Source organism: Tyto alba, unplaced genomic scaffold (assembly GCF_018691265.1).
Source record: "Tyto alba isolate M040663 unplaced genomic scaffold, T.alba_DEE_v4.0 Super-Scaffold_19, whole genome shotgun sequence".
NCBI lineage: Eukaryota > Metazoa > Chordata > Aves > Strigiformes > Tytonidae > Tyto > Tyto alba.
Genome location: NW_024881281.1, coordinates 5,731,408 through 5,748,730, shown reverse-complemented (window position 1 = coordinate 5,748,730; position 17,323 = coordinate 5,731,408). Strand labels below are relative to the sequence as shown.

The 17,323-nt window shown below is 65.8% G+C and overlaps 1 protein-coding gene across 6 annotated transcripts; it reads right to left on the bottom strand.

Annotated features, from left to right (window-relative positions):
• Window positions 1-627: 627 nt before the first annotated feature.
• Window positions 628-16,300, bottom strand: SEZ6 (seizure related 6 homolog). Of its 6 annotated transcripts, none has more exons than XM_042791771.1 (17): window positions 16,122-16,300; window positions 7,709-8,272; window positions 7,503-7,636; window positions 6,490-6,682; window positions 5,958-6,143; window positions 5,715-5,883; window positions 5,035-5,228; window positions 4,758-4,952; window positions 3,995-4,133; window positions 3,707-3,903; window positions 3,436-3,630; window positions 3,162-3,353; window positions 2,885-3,082; window positions 2,748-2,786; window positions 2,534-2,654; window positions 2,349-2,451; window positions 628-1,830 (listed from the first exon to the last, which is right to left on the bottom strand). In XM_042791771.1, exons 1-17 carry the CDS (start codon window positions 16,186-16,188, stop codon window positions 1,645-1,647), a joined length of 3,072 nt encoding a protein of 1,023 aa, XP_042647705.1. In that variant the 5' UTR covers window positions 16,189-16,300; the 3' UTR covers window positions 628-1,644. The 6 variants fall into 6 exon arrangements, with proteins under 6 accessions (XP_042647705.1, XP_042647706.1, XP_042647707.1 ...); XM_042791772.1 differs by having other exon boundaries at window positions 5,035-5,201; window positions 16,122-16,299; XM_042791773.1 differs by having other exon boundaries at window positions 629-1,507; window positions 16,122-16,299.
• Between the last annotated feature and the right edge of the window lie 1,023 nt (window positions 16,301-17,323).

The window sequence follows — 17,323 nt, the reverse complement described above, 5'->3', positions numbered from 1 at the left end:
TCCACTCCTTCAACCCGCGCGCATGCGCGGCCCCGCACCGCCTCCCGCTCTCGGCGCTGGCGCGACTTGGGGGGGGGGGGGTGGTGTGTGTGTGTATGTGTGTGCACGCGCCGCCATTGCGCAGGAGCGCCACCGGCTCCGCCCCCTCCCCCGGCGCAGGCGCGCCAAGGCGCGGGAGAGGCGGGGCGGCGCGCAGGCGCGTGGCAGCCGTCACGTTCCGGGGCGGGAGGGAGAAGGGGGGGGGGGGGGGGGAGGATAAAGCGCGGCCGTCGGTGACGTCACGGCGCGGGGCGGGGCGAGGCGGCGCGGCGGGGCCCGCCCGCCGGCAGGGGGCGCGCGGCGAGCGGCGCGCCGGAGCGGCACCCTGCGTGTGACGCCACCCGCAGGAAGCCACGCCTCTTAAAGCGGCACTGCCTTTTCTTCCCCCCCCCGCCGGATTGTGGAGGAGTGGGCGGGGCGATGCCATGAGGATACTGTCTGGGGGTGCAGAGTGGGGGCAGGGGGGGCTCAAGGTCCACCCTGGCGGGATGTACCCCCCATTATGGGCTGCCTGGCCCAGTTGAGATAAACGCCACTGCTTTTTCTAAAACACCAGTTTTTATTAATGAAACAACCAAAAGATGGGGGGGGGGTCCTCTTCAGACGGGGGCGGGGGGGGGGGCGGTCTGGGGCCGGGGCCGTGGCAACCAGCCCGGGCGGGACGCGGCTGGGGGGCACAGCCATGCCCGGTGCCCCCCAGCCCACCCCGTCACCCCGGGCTGGCAGCCCGGATTTGGCCCAGGTAAGGTACCGGGACGGGGTTTGGGGGGGGGGACACACACACACACACCCCGGGGAGGGCGAAGCAAGCGGGGGACCGGTTGAAGCGGGGAGACGACACGGACGCATCATGCTCGGGGTACGGGAGTGGGGGGGGCAACACATCCCTGCATGGCGGTGGTGGGAGATATGGGGGTGCGGGGGGGGGGGGGGGGGGGCAGGCCCTGTGTTTTGGAGGGGGGGGGGAGCACCCCCATGGCCACCCAAGCCCCTCGCTCTCCCCACCCCCGGGACTTTGCAGGGTGTCCCACTGCTCCCTTCCCCACTGCAGCCCTGGGGAGCCCTGTCCTTATGTGGGGAGGGGTCCCTGTGGCCCCACTCCCCCTGCCCAGGTCCCCCCTCTATCACAGGGGCTGGGGGGGCTGCTGTGCCCCTGCAGGGCTTTGGGGGGGGAGTCAGGATGGGGCCTGGAGACCCCCTGCGGCTCAGCACCCTGTAAGTCCTGAGGCGGGGGGGCAGGTGACAGCGGGGCTCAGGCAGACCCCACAGGGGTCTGGGTGGGTTGGGGGTGGCAGGGGGGTGACCGGTGCCTGGGTCAGTCCTGGCTTGAGTCTCCTTGGGAGAGGTGTGGCCGACCCGTGCCAGGGGCCAGCGGGCACGGGGGGGACCCGGGAGGGGTGGCTGGGGCGCCCAGCTCCACGCCTAGATGGACACCTCATATTCCCTCGTCTCCTGCAAAGAAAACAGACTGCGAGGGGTTGGACACTTGGTGGTGCGGCGGGGTGCCCGGGACAGGGACAGGGCATCTCCCACCCCTCTGGGACCTGGGGGCACATCCCAGATCACAGACAGCCCTGGGGATCCATGTCCCATCCCATGTGTGGTCTATGGGTAGATGTCCCAGATGATGTGTGGTCCCTGGATGGATGTCCCAGCCCATATATGGTCCATGGATGGATGTCTCAGATGATGTGTGGTCCATGGATGGATGTCCCAGCCCGTGTGTGGTCCATGGATGGATGTCCCAGATGATGTGTGGTCCCTGGATGCATGTCCCAGACCATGTGTGGCCTATGGGTAGATGTCTCAGATGATGTGTGTTCCCTGGATGCATGTCCCAGCCCATATATGGTCCATGGATGGATGTCCCAGCCCATGTGTGGTCCATGGATAGATGTCCCAGATGATGTGAGGTCCATGGATAGATGTCCCAGATGATGTGAGGTCCATGGTTGGATGTCCCATCATGTGCACGGGCCCTGCATGGATGTCCTATCTAATGCATGATCCCTGGAATGGATGCCCCAGGTGATGTGTGGTCCCCAGGATGTGTGTCCCATCCCATGCATGGTCCCTGGATGAATGTCCATCTATGGATGTCCCATCCCATGTGTGGTTTCCTGGATTTATGTCCATCATGTGAATGGACCTTGCTTGGACATCCCATCCTGTACGTGGTCCCTGGAGTGCACGGCCCCACCCCACGCCTGTGCCACCCCACGCACAGCCCCTGTCACACATGGCCCATGCCATGCAGGGTCCCCAGGGTGCCCAGCCCCAGCCGGGGGGGCCTGGGGGCTAGTACTTACTCCTGTCTCGTAGGTGGGATTGTCGAAAGCTGACTCCACGGTGATGTGGTCGTAGGGGTGGGAGCCGGAGAGGGGCAGCTGCAGGGCCGGCTTCCCCTGGAGCCTGTGAGGAGAGGGCAGCTTGGGTGGGCAGTGGGGGAGCTGTGGGGACCCCATGGGGTGACGAGGGCCACCCAGCCACTCACTTGGAGAAGTAGAGGTAAATGCCCCCGATGAGCAGAGCCACCACCAGCACGGGCAGGAAGACAGCGATGGCGACATTGGTGCCCTCCAGTGCCGTCCCCGAGGGCACAGCCTTGGCCACGGCTGCCCGGGAGAGTTGGGGGCTCACCAAAGGGCCACCCCACATCGGGGTGCCCGTCCGCACCCCAGGCTGCCCCGGCAAACCCTTGCCCTTACCATCCAGGTTGCGGTTGCTGTAAAACTCATCGTAGGAGGCTGGAAGCAAGAAGCCGGCATCAGCGGTGAGAAGAGGGGTACCGAGCGGTGCTGGTGGGGTGCCGGGGTGAGGGGGGGGGGGGAGAGTGTCTTCTCACCGGCCTTGCAGATGGGAGGCGAGCCGCTCCAGTGCGAGGGGTGCCCAGGCAGGCAGCGCAGGCTGCCCTCGCCCAGCAGCACCCGGCCAGCGGTGCAGGAGAAGTGTAAAGTGGCTCCCGCTGGGTACAGCCGCCGCTCGGGGCTCTGCCGCCCACCCGCCGGCACACCGGGGTTGTGACAAGGCTCGTACGTCTCCGCTGCGGGGCAGGGGCGCGGTGGCATCAGTGCACGCCGCTGGTTTAGGGGACGTCCCCAGGGAGGGGGTACCTGACTCACGGATGCACTTGGGGAGACGGTCGCTCCACTTGGGTCCCCCCACGGCGCGGTCGTGGCAGGTGAGGGTCCCGGCGCCCGCCAGGATGTAGCCCTTGTCACAGACGTACTGCACGGTGGCTCCCACCGGGAATTTAGGGCTGGAGACCACCCTGCGGCTGTGTTCGGCGTCCCCGGGGTCCCGGCAGGAGGTCACTGCAGGCGGGAGGGACCGGCGGTGACGGTGGCTGCCAGGGATGCGCCGTGGGGCAGGGGGACGCCGGCAGCCACCCCTCACCCCGCTCGCAGGAGGGCAGGTCGCCGCTCCACGTCAGGTCCCAGTGGCACATCAGGAGGTCGGTGCCGGACAGCTGGAAGCCGGGGTAGCAATGATAGGTGACCACGGTGCCGTGGAGGAGCTCCGGCTGCGAGGATGTCTTCCAACCGTTGGCGATGTCCGGCAGCTCGGGGCAGGTGTCGTTACGGGGGACCTCTGTGGGAACGGTGGGGTGAGCAGGGCGGTAGGGACACTGGGGACACTGGGGACACCATCCCACCGTGGGGCTCACCGGAGAAGTGGATGACGAAGCCTTGCCGATAGGCGAAGGCGCCGGCACCGGGGTCAGACTGGAACTGGACGGTGACGTCGGCGGAGGAGGCGTAGAGCTTGAAGCGGCCGTGGGCACCCGTGTACTGGCCCAGGATGCGTGCCGTCAGGTCGTCCCCATCATAGAAGGTCAGCACGTCCCCCGTGCCCAGCCGCAGCCTGGGGGTGGCAGGGCCATGAGGACGGGGGGGGTGCATGGACCCCGCCCCCCCGCCCCGTTCCCCCATCCCCAGGTTGCCACTGCACTCACACGCGGACGTCCAGCATGACACGCTTGTCCTCCTCCACGTGCAGCCCCCAGATGCAGTCCTGGCCCTTGCCGTACGCCTCCGGCCAGTTGGGCGACAGCACCACGCCGGCCGCGTCCGTCAGCTCCCCGCTGCACACCGCTGCGGGCGCACGCCGGGCTCGGCACTGCCACGGGGACACCCGCCACAGCACCCACCGCCCAGTGTCCAGCACCCACTCCAGCCCCCCCATCTCCAGCACCCACTCCAGCCCCCCCATCTCCAGCACCCACTCCAGCCCCCCCAGCTCCAGCACCCACTCCAGCCCCCCCATCTCCAGCACCCACTCCAGCCCCCCCATCTCCAGCACCCACTCCAGCCCCCCCAGCTCCAGCACCCACTCCAGCCCCCCCAGCTCCAGCACCCACTCCAGCATCCCAGCTCCAGCACCCACCATCCTCGTTGGCTCTGGCTCAAGCACGCACCACGGCATGGTGGCTCCAGCAACCATGACAGCCCATCCCCGTCTCCAGCACCCACAGCAACCCCCAGATCCAGCACCCACTTCACCATCCCAGCTCCAGCACCCACCATTCCCTTTGGCTCTGGCTCCCACCGTGTCCCTGAGCTCCAGCACGCACCACGGCATGGTGGCTCCAGCATCCATCATGGCCCATCCCCAGCTCCAGCATCCACAGCAACCCCCAGCTCCAGCACCCATGGTACCCCCCAAGTCTGGCACCCACTGAACCCCCAGCTCCAGACCCCCCCGGCCCCGGCGCCCACCGCGACACGCCGGCTCCGTCTCATTCCACTGCGGGTCATTGGGATCGACGCACTCGATGATGGTGGAGCCCTGCTCCAGCGTGTAGCCGGGATCGCAGCTGAACTCCACTGTGGTGCCCACGGGGTACCGGGGGTCACTGGCCGTGAAGTTCCCATACTTGACAAAGGGTTCATAGCAATGCCCCTGCTCGAAGGCTGCGGGCACAGGGGCGAAGGTCTGCAGGGGCCAGGTGGGCGCAGGGATGCCCAGGTGCCACCCTACGCCCCAGCCCCCTACCCTCGTAGCGCAGCGCCATGCCCGCAGCGGCCCCACTGCTGTCGGTGGTGAGCTCCACGAAGAAGTGGCGCGCGGTGCTGAGCAGCCCCTCGATGGGCAGGTACTCCACCTCGTAGGAGTCATACACTGGTGGTGCCTCCACGTTGTTGCCGTTGCGGATGATGAGCCTGCCAAGGCATGGCAGGGGCAGGGTGCTGCACTGGCCATGGACAACAGCACCCAACCTTGGGCATGGATAGTAGCACCCAGCCCCAGCCATAGCCAACAGCACCCATCCTTGAACATGATGAATGGCACCCATTCTTGGGCATGGCCAACGGTATCTCCCTTGAACATGGCCAACAGCACCTATCCTTGACTGTGGCCAATGCCCAACAGTGTTCACGCTCGGGCACGGCCAACAACACTGATCCTTGAATGTGGCCAATGGAATCTATCCTTCAATATGGCCAACGGCACCCAGCCTTGAATATTGCCAATAGCACTCATCTGTGGGCATGGCCAACAGCACCCATCCTTGGATCTGGCCAGTGGCAACCATCCTTGGATCTGGCCAGCGGCACCCCTCCTTGAATGTGGCCAACAGCCCCCATCCCCATCCTTGAACACGGCCGTGTGCCTGGTGCGGCGCTGCCCCAACGTGCCCCCCCCCTGCTTTCCCCCCTTGACAGTGGCCAAACCTGTCGTCATCCTCTGCCAGCGAGACCTTCTCGAAGTGGAGGTGCAGGCGGTGGCCGGCGGGCGCCTCCAGCAGCCAGTGGCAAGTCAGGTTGTTGCTGTAGTTCCCGGGGAAGCCGGGCGAGACGATGCGTCCCACCGTGGCATTCCGGACCACCCCACCGCATGCCGCTGCGGGAGAGGGACCATCAGCGGCCGGCTGTACGGTGCCAGCTGTGCCACATCCCCCCGATGCTGGTCCTTACCGAGGCAGAGGGGCTCACGGGTGCTCCAGAAGGGGCGGGTGGCATTGCGGCAAGTGAGCCGGCGGGCGCCGTGCAGCTGGTAGCCAGGGGTGCAGCGGAATCGGGCTTCCCCGCCGGGGTGCAGGCTGCTGACCGAGACCTCCCCGAAAGCCGGCCGCGCCGGGAAGGGGCAGCTCAGCAGGTAGGCTGGGAGCAGGTAGCGGCGTTACAGGGTGGGATAATAAACCCCGCTGAGACCCCAGGCCACCCCGTGCACAGCACCCATCTCCCCGGCCCCCTGGGAGTGCCTGGGTGCTGCAGGGCTGGGTGACACCATGCCGATGGCTACCAGTAATGCTGCTAAATGAGCCCGTAATTGCTCACGCCAATTAGCTCTCCATTAGCATTCTTCCCTGGGTCGGTGCCCGCTTAACCGGCCAGCAGCACAGATAAACTGCCGTGCATCGCCGCGCTCCAAATTAGCGCCATGCCGGCGGGGGAGCCCCCGAGGGGGTACTGGGGGGTCGTGCCAGCGGCGGGCACTGCCCCATACCTTGGTAATGGAAGTGGTAGGAGCCGGGGCTGGGGGGCCGGGGGCTCTGGAAGCGGAGGGTGAGGAGGTTGGCGGGGCTGCGGATGACCTGACCCCGCAGCAGGAAGGACTCGTTGGCCAGGAGGGTGGGCTCCAGACCCCCCGCGCTCTCCACCGTCAGCGTCTCCCCCTCCGCCAGGCTGATGTTCTGTACCTGCGGGGGACACCAGGCGTCACCGCCCCGGCATCGCCCCGGCACCCGGCTCAGAGCCGGACCTCGGGTGGTCGACAGCACCCCGGAGCTTGACTGTGCGGGGCAGCGCCTTTCAAATACAGTTAGCAGTGCCATAAGCCACCCCGCGCTGCAATGAGCGGCAGGGCCCGGCCAGCAGCTCCACCAGAATGCCGCGGCACAGCCGGGCCCACGCCGACAGGCAGCGCTCTGGAGCAGTTGGCTATTAATGACGTTAATTAAGCAGCGCTGCGCGGCGATGAGCAGCAGCACTGGCAAGCGCTGCTGTGTGAGCTGAAGGAGCAGGGGGTGACCACGGAGCTGCTGCCACCGGTTTTTGGTGGGGCCGGGCGGCGGTGGGGACGCATGGCCACGTGTCACCGACGGAGCAGCACGTGGCCTCGGCACCGTGGGAGCTGCCGCCAGCCTCTGCTCCTGGCAGATGGGTGCCGGGTTTTCCTGGCTCTGCACCACAGCGTCACACCCGCCGGCATTGCTTACGCCTTCTCCATCAGTGCTTCAGTAATTAAATCCCACGTTGCTTCTCCCGAGCTGGGTGCCAGCCGCGGCAGCCGGTGGGCACAGGGCTCCCACCAGCCCCCGTGCCTGCATCCCTACCCCGCAGCCCCAGGGTGGGTGATGCCCTGAGCTGGCTCTCCTGGCTTGGGGACATGGGGACAGGGGCAGGACCGCCTGCTTGGCACGCTGTGCACGGCCACATGGCTGCAGCACGGAGCAGGGGACACAGAGCAGGGGACATGCCACACTTGGCATCCTATCCCACCCACAGCCCCCAGCTCACCTTGAGCTCCACGCCGTAGCCAGGGTAGACGGAGACAGTGTAGGTACAGTCCAGGCTGCCATCGTAGGGGACACCGGCTGGCTCTGGGGACACCAGCCAGCCCTCGGGGCCTGCCAGCGTCCGGTTGCAGGGGACTGGTGACAGAGGAGACCCCGGCTCAGCCTCGCTTTGCCCCAGTCCCCCCCAGCTCCCTCCCCAGCGCTCACCTGGCCCCTGCAGCGTGGTGACAGTGGTGGTGGTGATGGTGGAGGTGGTGGTGGTCCCCTCCTCATCCCCGGGGACCACGGCAGCCCCAGTGCGGGGTTCCAGGGATGTGGGTGCCTGGCTGGGGGACACGGGGCCTGACTCCAGCACCCCATCAGGGGACCACGAGAGATCGGCACCCGGCATGGCCCCCCATGCCTCCCCCCATGGCCCTGGGCGCCCCGCCGGAGTGGTCAACGGGTCGGTGGGGAAGGCGGCCCTGGGCAGGGCAGGGGTGCGTGGCGGGGGCTCGGGGGCTGGGGGGCCGGGGTCTGGCTGGAGGGCACTGGCAGGCAGGATGGGGCCAGGGCCAGCGGGCAGGAATGGCGCCTGGCCCAGGTAGTCCTTCTTCAAGAAGGCTTCGTGCAGCAGGTCCTCCAGCAGCGGGTGGTGGTTGAGGAGCTTCAGCGTGGGCGCTGTGCTCACGAAACGAGCCTCCGCCTCCCGCTCCGCTGGCGTGGGCAGCGCCGTCGGCTCCCCCTCAGCCTCGGCGCTCTCCCCTGACTTCCTCGCCAGCCCGTTGAAGCCTGAGGGGAAGAGAGAGACAGTGGGGTACTGGGGACCCGTGGAACGATGCTGCTTCGTAAACTGATTCTGCACCGGGGGCTGATGCTTCATTCTGGACCAGTGACGCGCCACGGACTGGTGCTGCGGCAGGGGCTGATGTGGCACCAGGGACCGGTGCTTCATCGCAGACCAGTGCTGCGCTCGATGTGGCACCCGGGACGACCCCTTGGATGTGGACTGGTGCGGGGCCGGGGATGAACGCGGCGCTGGGGACTGATGCTGCACCGCGAACCAACACTTCACCACAGGCCAGCGCTGCCCTGCCCACCAAAATCTGCGCCAAAACTGGGACAGCAAACAAGTACGTTGACCCTGTGCAGGGGGACCCTGCCACACCTCACCCCAGCATATCCTTCACTGGGGCAGCCCTGGTGATTAAGCCCTGGCTAATTAATGCACAGCTGCCACTTGTACCACGTTAAGGGGTGCCCACCCCTCCCGTGACAGAGCCCTGGTGGGGCCAGCACTGGGGTTGGGTGACCCTGGTCACAGCTTGTGCCTCTCCATGGAGGTGGCCGTCCTGTGCCAAGGGTCCCTCGGGACCCCGCATCCCCGTGGTGGAGACACGGAGGTGATTGCCATGTCTGCCAAGACCAGCTGCACCGGGGTTGCCACCGGAGCCTGAACCCTGGGACACAGCTCCAGGCCACCAGTGCAATGAGTCTGTGAGCTCAGCTTCTCCCCATTCACCCACCGGCCAGGCTGTCCCCGGGCAATGTCAATCTGTCAGGGACCCCCTCACCGCTGATCCTCCCCACCTCCCACCTGCAGCCACGGGGACCCCCCTGCCACAGCTCCCTGGTGCATCAGTCCCTGAGCAAATCCCCTGCATGCCTAGCCCAGCTGTTTACAGACTTTAAACCAAAAAAAAAAAAAAAAAAAAAGTAAGTATTTAATCAGCCCTAATGAGCCACCCAGCACCTCTCCCTGATGGATCCAGCACTGCACGGTCCCCTGTCCTCGGGGGGCACAGCTCCCCAGCCCCACCGGGCCACAGCAGGGGGGATGTGATGGTGGCAGGGATGCCACAGTGACACCCAGCATCCCTCCATGGCCCGGTGCGGGGTGTGAGGCTGTGATAGTGTGTGGGCACGTCTCGCCGCCGTGCACAGGCTCTGATGACACGATACTGCCAATTACTGGGTAATTATACCGATCTGTAGTAGGGCAGGGCCCCGCAAAGATTAATTACTCTGCGACTGCCACTTTTAAGGGACTATTAAGAGACATTAACTTGGGCAAGCAGTGTAGGGGGGGCTGCCAGGTGCTGCCAGGCATCCCCACCGCTCTGCCACCCACCCTGCGTCTCCATCGCCCCAGGATGGTGACAATGCCCTGGGCACAGCCCCATGGCGGGGAGGCGAGCACCCAGCCGCCCCAACTCCGAAAGGTTCGCTTGCCCCCCATCAAGCCCAGAATTATTTTTTAATAGAATCCATTTATTAGAACATAAAAGTTAATGAGTTTATACTGAAGGGTGCCAAAATCTCTTTTAGGCTTTAATAGCAGATTAGTGCTCAGGGCCAGGCCCTGCACTGCTGTGGCTGCCCCGTGCAGTGAAAACAGAGTCAGAGACGCCCACCCCAGCCCCCTGCACACCCCTGCCGATGGCATCTCAGCTTCTTGGGGCTCTGGGGAGCACGGTGGTCCCTGTCGGGGCTGAGGGGTGAGGCCGGACCCCACAGCAAAGCTCCTACAGCAGGTCCCATCTGGGTGCTGTGGCCCCCGGGCTGGGCAGTGCCTGGGCACCAGCTCTGTGTGGTGCTCTGCGTACCACGGGATGTCCCTGGAACTGGGCGATGCTCTGGGTACCACAGGATGTCGCTGGAACCAGGGGATGCTCTGGGTACCACAGGATGCTGCCGACACCAGGGGATGCTCTGGGTACCACAGGATGCCGCCGACACCAGGGCATGCTCAGGACTAGGGATACTCTTGGCCCTTGGGGGGATGCAGGATGCTCAGGGCACTGCAGGAAGGCGGTGGGTGCCCAGCTGTTGCCACTTGTGCCCAGATGTTGCCACTCATGCCCCTCGAGCACCACAGGATTAGAGCTTCCACCTCCACAGATGTCTCTAAGCAGCTTATCCCCAGGGACTGCGCCACAGCTCTGTCCCTCCCGCATCCCTCAGGGTGACCAGGGGGTGGTGACAAGGACCCCTGTTGCCCAGGTCACACCCCGCCAGGCCCTGGCACGCAGTAAGGACACCCCCCCCCCCCCCCCAGGGCTCAGGGTGGGCACAGACCCTTGCGAAGGGGCTGCCAAGTCCCCACTAGCTGAGTGCCCACCGGGGCCCCTTAGCATGCGTGGCACGTGCCCACGGTCGCAGCCAGGCCAGGGTCCTAATCCCTCACATCGGCTTTGCTGGGCGGGAGTCTATTAACAGCAGCCAGGAGCCGGGAAGACGCCAGAGACTAATCCGACTGTGGCGGGCAGTTTCCCCCCCGGGCGGGAATCGATGCTGCCTGCTGTCACAAATAAATAAATAAGGCGGCACACGGCCGCCCGGGGAGCACTGGTCGATGCTGCCCACCAAGAAAGCAATAACACAGCGCCCGGCTCAGCGGAGGGGACAGGGCTGGGCCCTCGGCTGCCCCAGGAGCATCACGGCACAATGGTGCTCCGTGCCTCAGTTTCCCCATCTGTATGAAGGGGCTGGCAGCCTGGGGAGGCAGGAGGTGCGGGCAGCCAGGTCTGTGGTGCAGGAGGAGGGCAGGGGTTGGGGCTTGCAGGAGTCTAGGTTTATTTTCCAATTTAAAATCCAATCTGGCTTTGCCCCCGTGTCCAAGGCCAGCAGCCGTGATGAATGAGCTGTCAAGCAGCCGGCGCCACGCTCCCCCACCCATGGCCCCCAGCCCCCTCCAGTCCCCACGGTGGGCACAGGAGGGGGGATGTGCCCAATTGATGCCAGTTCCCCTCTTTGTCCCCTGCCCTGGTGACCCTGGGGGACGGGGACCCCTGGCAGGGAGAGGGGGGGGCACCTTCCTGCATGCCTCCGGGTAGGAAGGTGCCGTGGGCAGGAGCAGGCAGGGAAGGAGGGCGGGTGCAGGCGGTGGGTGGGCAGGTGTGGGAAGCGTCGGGATGCAGGCAGGAGTGGGTGGGTGGTGTACGAGCGCAGGCAGGGATGGGTGGGTGCAGGCAGTGGGTGGGCAAAGCAGGAGTGGGTGGGTGTGTGGGTGCAGGCAGGTGCACACAGGCGGTGTGAGGGTGCAGGCAGAGGTGGGTGGGCGCAGGCAGGGCTGTGCAGCCCCCTCCCCACCGCACAGCCCTGCTCCCCACACCGCCCAGTTGACACCACTGCCACACAACCAACCCACCGGCCCCCCCCAGCGTGGCGAGATGGGCACCCTGTTGGCACACCATTGGCACCTATGCTGGCACGAATGTCCTGCTGTCCCGTAGCCTCCTCCACCCCAGCACCACCAGTGAGCCCGGATGATGCCCATGGCTGAGCGGGGCTGGCACCCAAGGGGCTGCCCCCCGTGCCACCGTGGGCGAGCACGGCCACCAGCCCCAGCGCCTGCCGGAGGAGCCCGGCTTTAATATTCATGGCGGCGCTGGCAGGGAAGCGTTTGACCTTGTATGTTTTGCGATTCTCCTTGAATTGAACAGTCATTTACCCGCTGACACATGTCACATGTCGCCGCAACCGGTTCCCTGGAGCATCGCGGCGGCGGCAGCCGAGTGCCGGCTGACATACCAAACACCGAGCATCACCGACACCGGGCGGGCGTGAGGGCAGAGCCCGGTGGGCACCGGGGTGCCCATCCCTGGGGCTTTCCTCCCTCCCCAGCCGGTGGGTGCCAGCGGTGCCCCCGTCCCCTCCTCGCCGCCCACGGCCCGTGTAATCCCGCTTCCCCCGCTCTCCCTGCGGAGCTAATGCATTTGTACAGCAATTTCCCTGAGCAGCGGCGGTGATAAATTGCATGTCTGCTGCTATTTTGGACCCAAGCGCTGAAGCTGCGCGGTGCTGTGCCTGCCCACCCCCCAGCCCCCCATGCTGGAAGCACCTAAATCAGCCCTCCCCCCCCAGCCCTGCATCAGGACCCCCTGTGACAGAGCCCCCGCTGCTGGGCAGCACCCACTCTGTGCCACCCCGGGGTGCTCATGGCATGGGTGCTAGCCCTCTACAGGGATCTGTGCCAGCTCTGGGCTCCCCCCGGATCCCACACTGCTCACCTCCCTGACACACCCAGGGTGGTGGTGGGGAGCACCCAGCCCACCGGGCACCCCTGGGTGCTGGGGGTGCCTGCCCAGTGTGGGGCAGGAGGCAGGCAGGGAGAGCAGAGCCTCGCTACCCTCCCGGCTCCCCTTCCCTCTGCCCGCTGCCAGTGACAGTAATTGAAATCCGGTTGAGGGAGGTGAGCGAGAGCTGCTTGTTGGGCTCTGTGTTGGGCTGCTCAGCCATGTCATCTTCTCCGCAGACACCGTTCCCTCCCAGCGGGTGGGAAGCAATGGAGCATCACCGTCTGCCTCCCGTGCCTGCCTTTGCCCCCCTGGGAATTCACCGCGGGCATCCCCTTGCCAGCAAACCCCACACCCTGCCCCATCACTGTTCTTCGCGTAGGATGGACCATCGAGTTCTAGAAGCCACCAAAGGCCACGTGTCCCCCTCTGCTGCCACCCTCCAGGGCAGCTGGGGGCCACCAAAACCCGCCCTGCCCGGGCATTGCCCCCACGCATCGCCCAGCGCCGGCTGATCTGGCATTGCAAACACCTCTCTCCATTTTCGCAGGGTCACAGCAGTGCTCTCGCGGCTGATTAATATTTGATCCCTTCAGCACAGCTCGTTACTGCATTTAAATTATATATGTAATAACCCCTGCTGGCACGGCGAGCGTGCAGGCCAGCTCCTGCTGCTTCTTCCGCAAGCAGAGGATCGAGCTCATCCCCAACCCCAGCCGATGGGATTCTCCAACGCCTTGAACGATGTGACAAGCGGCATTAGGTCTCAGCATGGCGCAGGCCTGTGGGGAGCTGGGCAGATGGAGACATCCCTGGCTGCCTCCGACAGCTCCAGGTGACCCCTTTGCCCACTCGAGGTGGCGGGAGAGGTGCCGGTTCCCCGGCTGGCCCCGTCTCCCTGGCAGCCGGAGGAAGGGATGCTGCTGCTCCCAAGCTGCTGCCTGCGACTGGAGGGAATCCATTACCTCCCTGGTTATAGGCAGCTTTCAAAGGCAATCTTTCAATTGTGCGCATTTAAAGAATTGATTGGAGGCGAAATTATCCTCTCCCGCCGGAGCTGCCGGAGACACAACTTCATCCGCCTCCCCCAGGGCCTGCCTCTTCTTACAGGGGGGGGGCCCGGCAGCCCGGGGTCAGCCCCGGCTCCCACCCTGGCTCAGGGCGAGACGCAGCCCTGGTGAGCCTCATGCCAGTCCGGGGGGGTCCCCCCAACACCACCTCGGGGAACCCCGCACTGTTCTGCACCAGCCCTGGGGGTGCCCTTGCTGTGCTCTTGCCCAGGCTCTTTTTGCACCCTGTTTTCCCCGCCGTGTTTCTGTTGCTCTGGCCCAGCACGGCACCATGTGCCAAATCCATCCCTGCCAGCGCTAACCCGCAGCTGGTCCTGGGGAGACCAGGTTCCTGGGGGGGACTGTGGGGGTGGCTGGCCCAGCCCGGGCTCTGCGTCCCTGCGGGGCAGCCCTGCCCTCCCGCCCTCCGGCTTAAGAGCATTATCCAGATAATCCTGGCCTGGTGGCACGACAGCGTGGCGGTGATGAACTCCTCCAAGGCACGCAAGGGACTAGCACACACGCCGTTAATTACTGTAGCAGACGCCTGTTTCCTTCCCCCCTCCTCACACTGAGGCCTCGACCAGCACCCACATCCCCAGGGCCATTGTGTCCCCCAGAACCATCGTCCCCATGGGCACGGTGCATCCAGCTGATGCTGAACAGCACAGCACAGCTCCTGAGCCCTCCTCCACAACCCACGCTGCTTCCCAGTACCCCAAGCTGCCAGGACCCCAAATTAGGAACTCCCTTCAGCAGGGCAAAGATGACCCTCCCCTGCCCCCCCCCCCAAAAAAAAAAGCCAGGCCTGCCATAGCTTTGGAGAACTGAGGAGAGGGGGTGTGGTAGGGCAGGGTGGATGGAGCTGTGCCTGACACTGTACCCCCCAGATGCACCAGCGTTGTGGGGCCCAGATCCCACTTTCTGCTGGGGCAAACCCCCATGGGCACTGGTGCTGCCCCACAGCTGGACCAGGCCTGCAGGTCACTGCACAGGGTAGCAGGAGAGAGAGAGAGAGGGGATCAGGCCCTGAATTGCTGAGCCCCCCACGCTGGGTGAGGGGTCCAAGACTCCCGTCCCCGTGTCCCCCAGACCCATGTCACGTCCCCACCATGCACCAGCCCATCAATGCCACATCAAGGCCACGGTGACACTGAGCGTGTCAGTGCTGCACGGATATCGGGGTGCTGGGCTGGGAGCCCTGTCTGAGGGGCGATAGTGGGTGGGTGGGTGAGCCCCACAGGCAGCCCCAGCACATGGAAGGGGCGCAGGGTGGTCGGGACCCTGTGGCTCCCCAGTCCTGGGAAGAGCTCAGCACCTCCCAGGGCATCCCTACCTCTAACACTCTGGGAAATGCACATGCGGAGTTTAATTAACTTTATTGATATTCAGAAATTAGGGGACTGACTAGAGGTAATTGCTCATTAGAAATCATTAGACTGACATGGTAAGCACCAGCCTCCCTCAGGCGAAGCCTGCCCTGCCCAGGGCCCCAGTCCCAGGACAGAGCCAGGAACAGGGACCCCCCCCCCCCTCCAGCCTTGCTGCCCCCCGACAGGGCAGGAGATGGGGGTGCCGTGGCCTTGCCCCATTTGCTGCCATGAAGAGGGTCCCCCACACATGCCCCCCCCACACACATGAGAGGGCTGCAGTGGCAGAGGGAGACAGGAATAGCAGTGGGCACAGGGCCATGACACCCTTCCCGGGCTGGGCTCGGCTGCCAGATGGGGAGTTTATGTAACTCCCCGCACGGCTGCTGCCTGCGGCTCGGCCGAGCTGTGCCGGCAGCCTGCACCCCGCTGGGGCCAGCGGTGCCGAACCCCCACCCGCTCCTCACCCCAGGCATGCTGCCCACCATCGGCATGACCACAGCGGACCGGGGCACCCCAAGCCCCAGCAGGTCTCCCCACACCCCAAAAGATCCCCAATCCTGGTTTTTGGGTCAACGGAGCCACAAGGCATCGAGGCAGCCCATGCCCCATGGATGGCAGAGCCAAGGAGCTGAGCTGGGTGTTGGCTGCTCTCTTGGGGAAGGACCAACACCCGCCATCCCTGTGCCTTCCCTACACCCTCCCCGGAGCCAGAGGGGTCACCCCAATCGGGGTGGGGAGAGCCCCGCTCCCCAATGCCCCCACGGTAGGGACCATACGGAGGGACCGGCTCACAGCTCACCACCGGGGGGGTGGCTCGAAGGGCTCGGGGGGAGCGGGTCCCGCCGGGCTGCCGTGCCTGCCCAGCCCTCGGTGCAGCGGTGCCCCCCGCCCGCCTCCATCTCCGGTAATACCGGCAGAGGGGCTGTCGCCGGGGGCGGCGTTGCACCAGCCCGGCTGCAAACCGCTCTGCACGCCCCCGGGTGTGTGTGTGTGTGTGTATATGGGGGGGGGGGGCGCCCCCGCCGAGGCGGGGGCGAGCACAAGTTGGCAAAGTTTAGCGGCGACAGAGCAGGGCTGGGGCCACGGGTACCACGGGTGGTCGGTGTGGGTGGCGGGGGGGGGGGGTGGGGGGAAGGGGGGTGGGATGTGGGGGGGCGGGGGGCGGTTGTGGGGCGGGGGGGGGGGGGGTGTCGATGCTTACCGTGTGCCGGTGCGCGGAGCAGCGCGGCGAGGAGCGGCAGGAGCAGCGCGGGCGGCGGCGAGCCCATGGCCGGCGGCGGTCAGCACCGCGGACAGCTCCGCGCTGCGGGCACGGCCGCGCCGTAACGCACCGAGCGCGGCGCCCGCCAATCCCGGGGCCTGGCCCCCCACCCCCCCCCCCCCCCCCGACCGTAACGCTCCGAGCGCGGCGCCCGCCAATCCCGGAGACTGGAGGTAGCGAAGGCGGGTGGAGGTGGGGGGGTTGGGGGAAGATCTCCGCCTCCCCCCCCCCGCCAACGCCGTAAAGCTCCGAGTGCGGCGCCCGCCAATCCTGCAAGCTGGGAAAGGTGAGGGGGGGTGTGCTCCTCCCTGCCAACCCCCCCCACACACACACACGCCGTAACTCTCCGAGTGCGGCGCCTACCAAATGCTGGGAGCTGAAAGCTGGGGGTGGGGAATCTTCTACCCGCCCCAAACACCGGCGACCGCCCCTGAGGGCCGCGGGAAAGGCCCTCGGTGTCCATCCCATCATACCCTGCCTCCCCCGTGCTGCACCCTCCTCACCACATCCCACCCCCAAAACACCTCACCCTTCCTTTTTCCCCACCCACCCTTCCCCATCCCTAAATAGCCCCAACTGGGGCTGGGCTCATCATCCCCCAAGCAGTGAAACCTGGGCTCAAGGGCAGGTGGGCACGGCACGGGTGGGTGGGTGGGTGTGACCCCCCCTCCCCAGCCCCCTGGCTCGGGGCAGCCAGCCCTGCAGCAGGCAGATGGTGTTGGCACCAGCACCGAGCCACTCTGCGCTGGCTGCTGGACGGCTCTCGCGTGTGTTAAAAATAAAAATTAAAAAAAAAAAAAAAAAACAAAACAACAACCCACGAACCAAACCCACAAAAAAAACCCAGCTCTTTGTTTATTAACCCCCTCCCCATCTCCGCGAAAGCCCAGATGGCTTCGCCTCTCCGCGCTGACGCCGTGCGCGGCACAGATCCCCCGCAGCCCGGCCAGCCCCGGCTGCAAACGCGGCCCACGCAACCATCACCGGGTGGGTTTTTATTTTTAATCCCAGGCCTTGCTTTGCCGACAAGCATCCCTCCTGCCACGGAGAATGGCAAACCACGCGCTGCACGGGGAGGGAAGAGCAGCAGCCAGCCCCACGGCACGGGCTGTGTGTCACCAGCCCCACGGCGGCAGTGGGAG

Excerpts from the sequence above, each read along its gene's own strand:
- SEZ6 (XM_042791771.1), bottom strand. The coding sequence starts at position 16,188 with ATGGGCTCGCCGCCGCCCGCGCTGCTCCTGCCGCTCCTCGCCGCGCTG. Across the intron at positions 4,134-4,757 it reads GACGGAGCCGGCGTGTCGCG|CGGTGTGCAGCGGGGAGCTG; the intron begins GTGGGCGCCGGG and ends GTGCGCCCGCAG. Across the intron at positions 2,655-2,747 it reads CAGCAACCGCAACCTGGATG|CCGTGGCCAAGGCTGTGCCC; the intron begins GTAAGGGCAAGG and ends TCTCCCGGGCAG.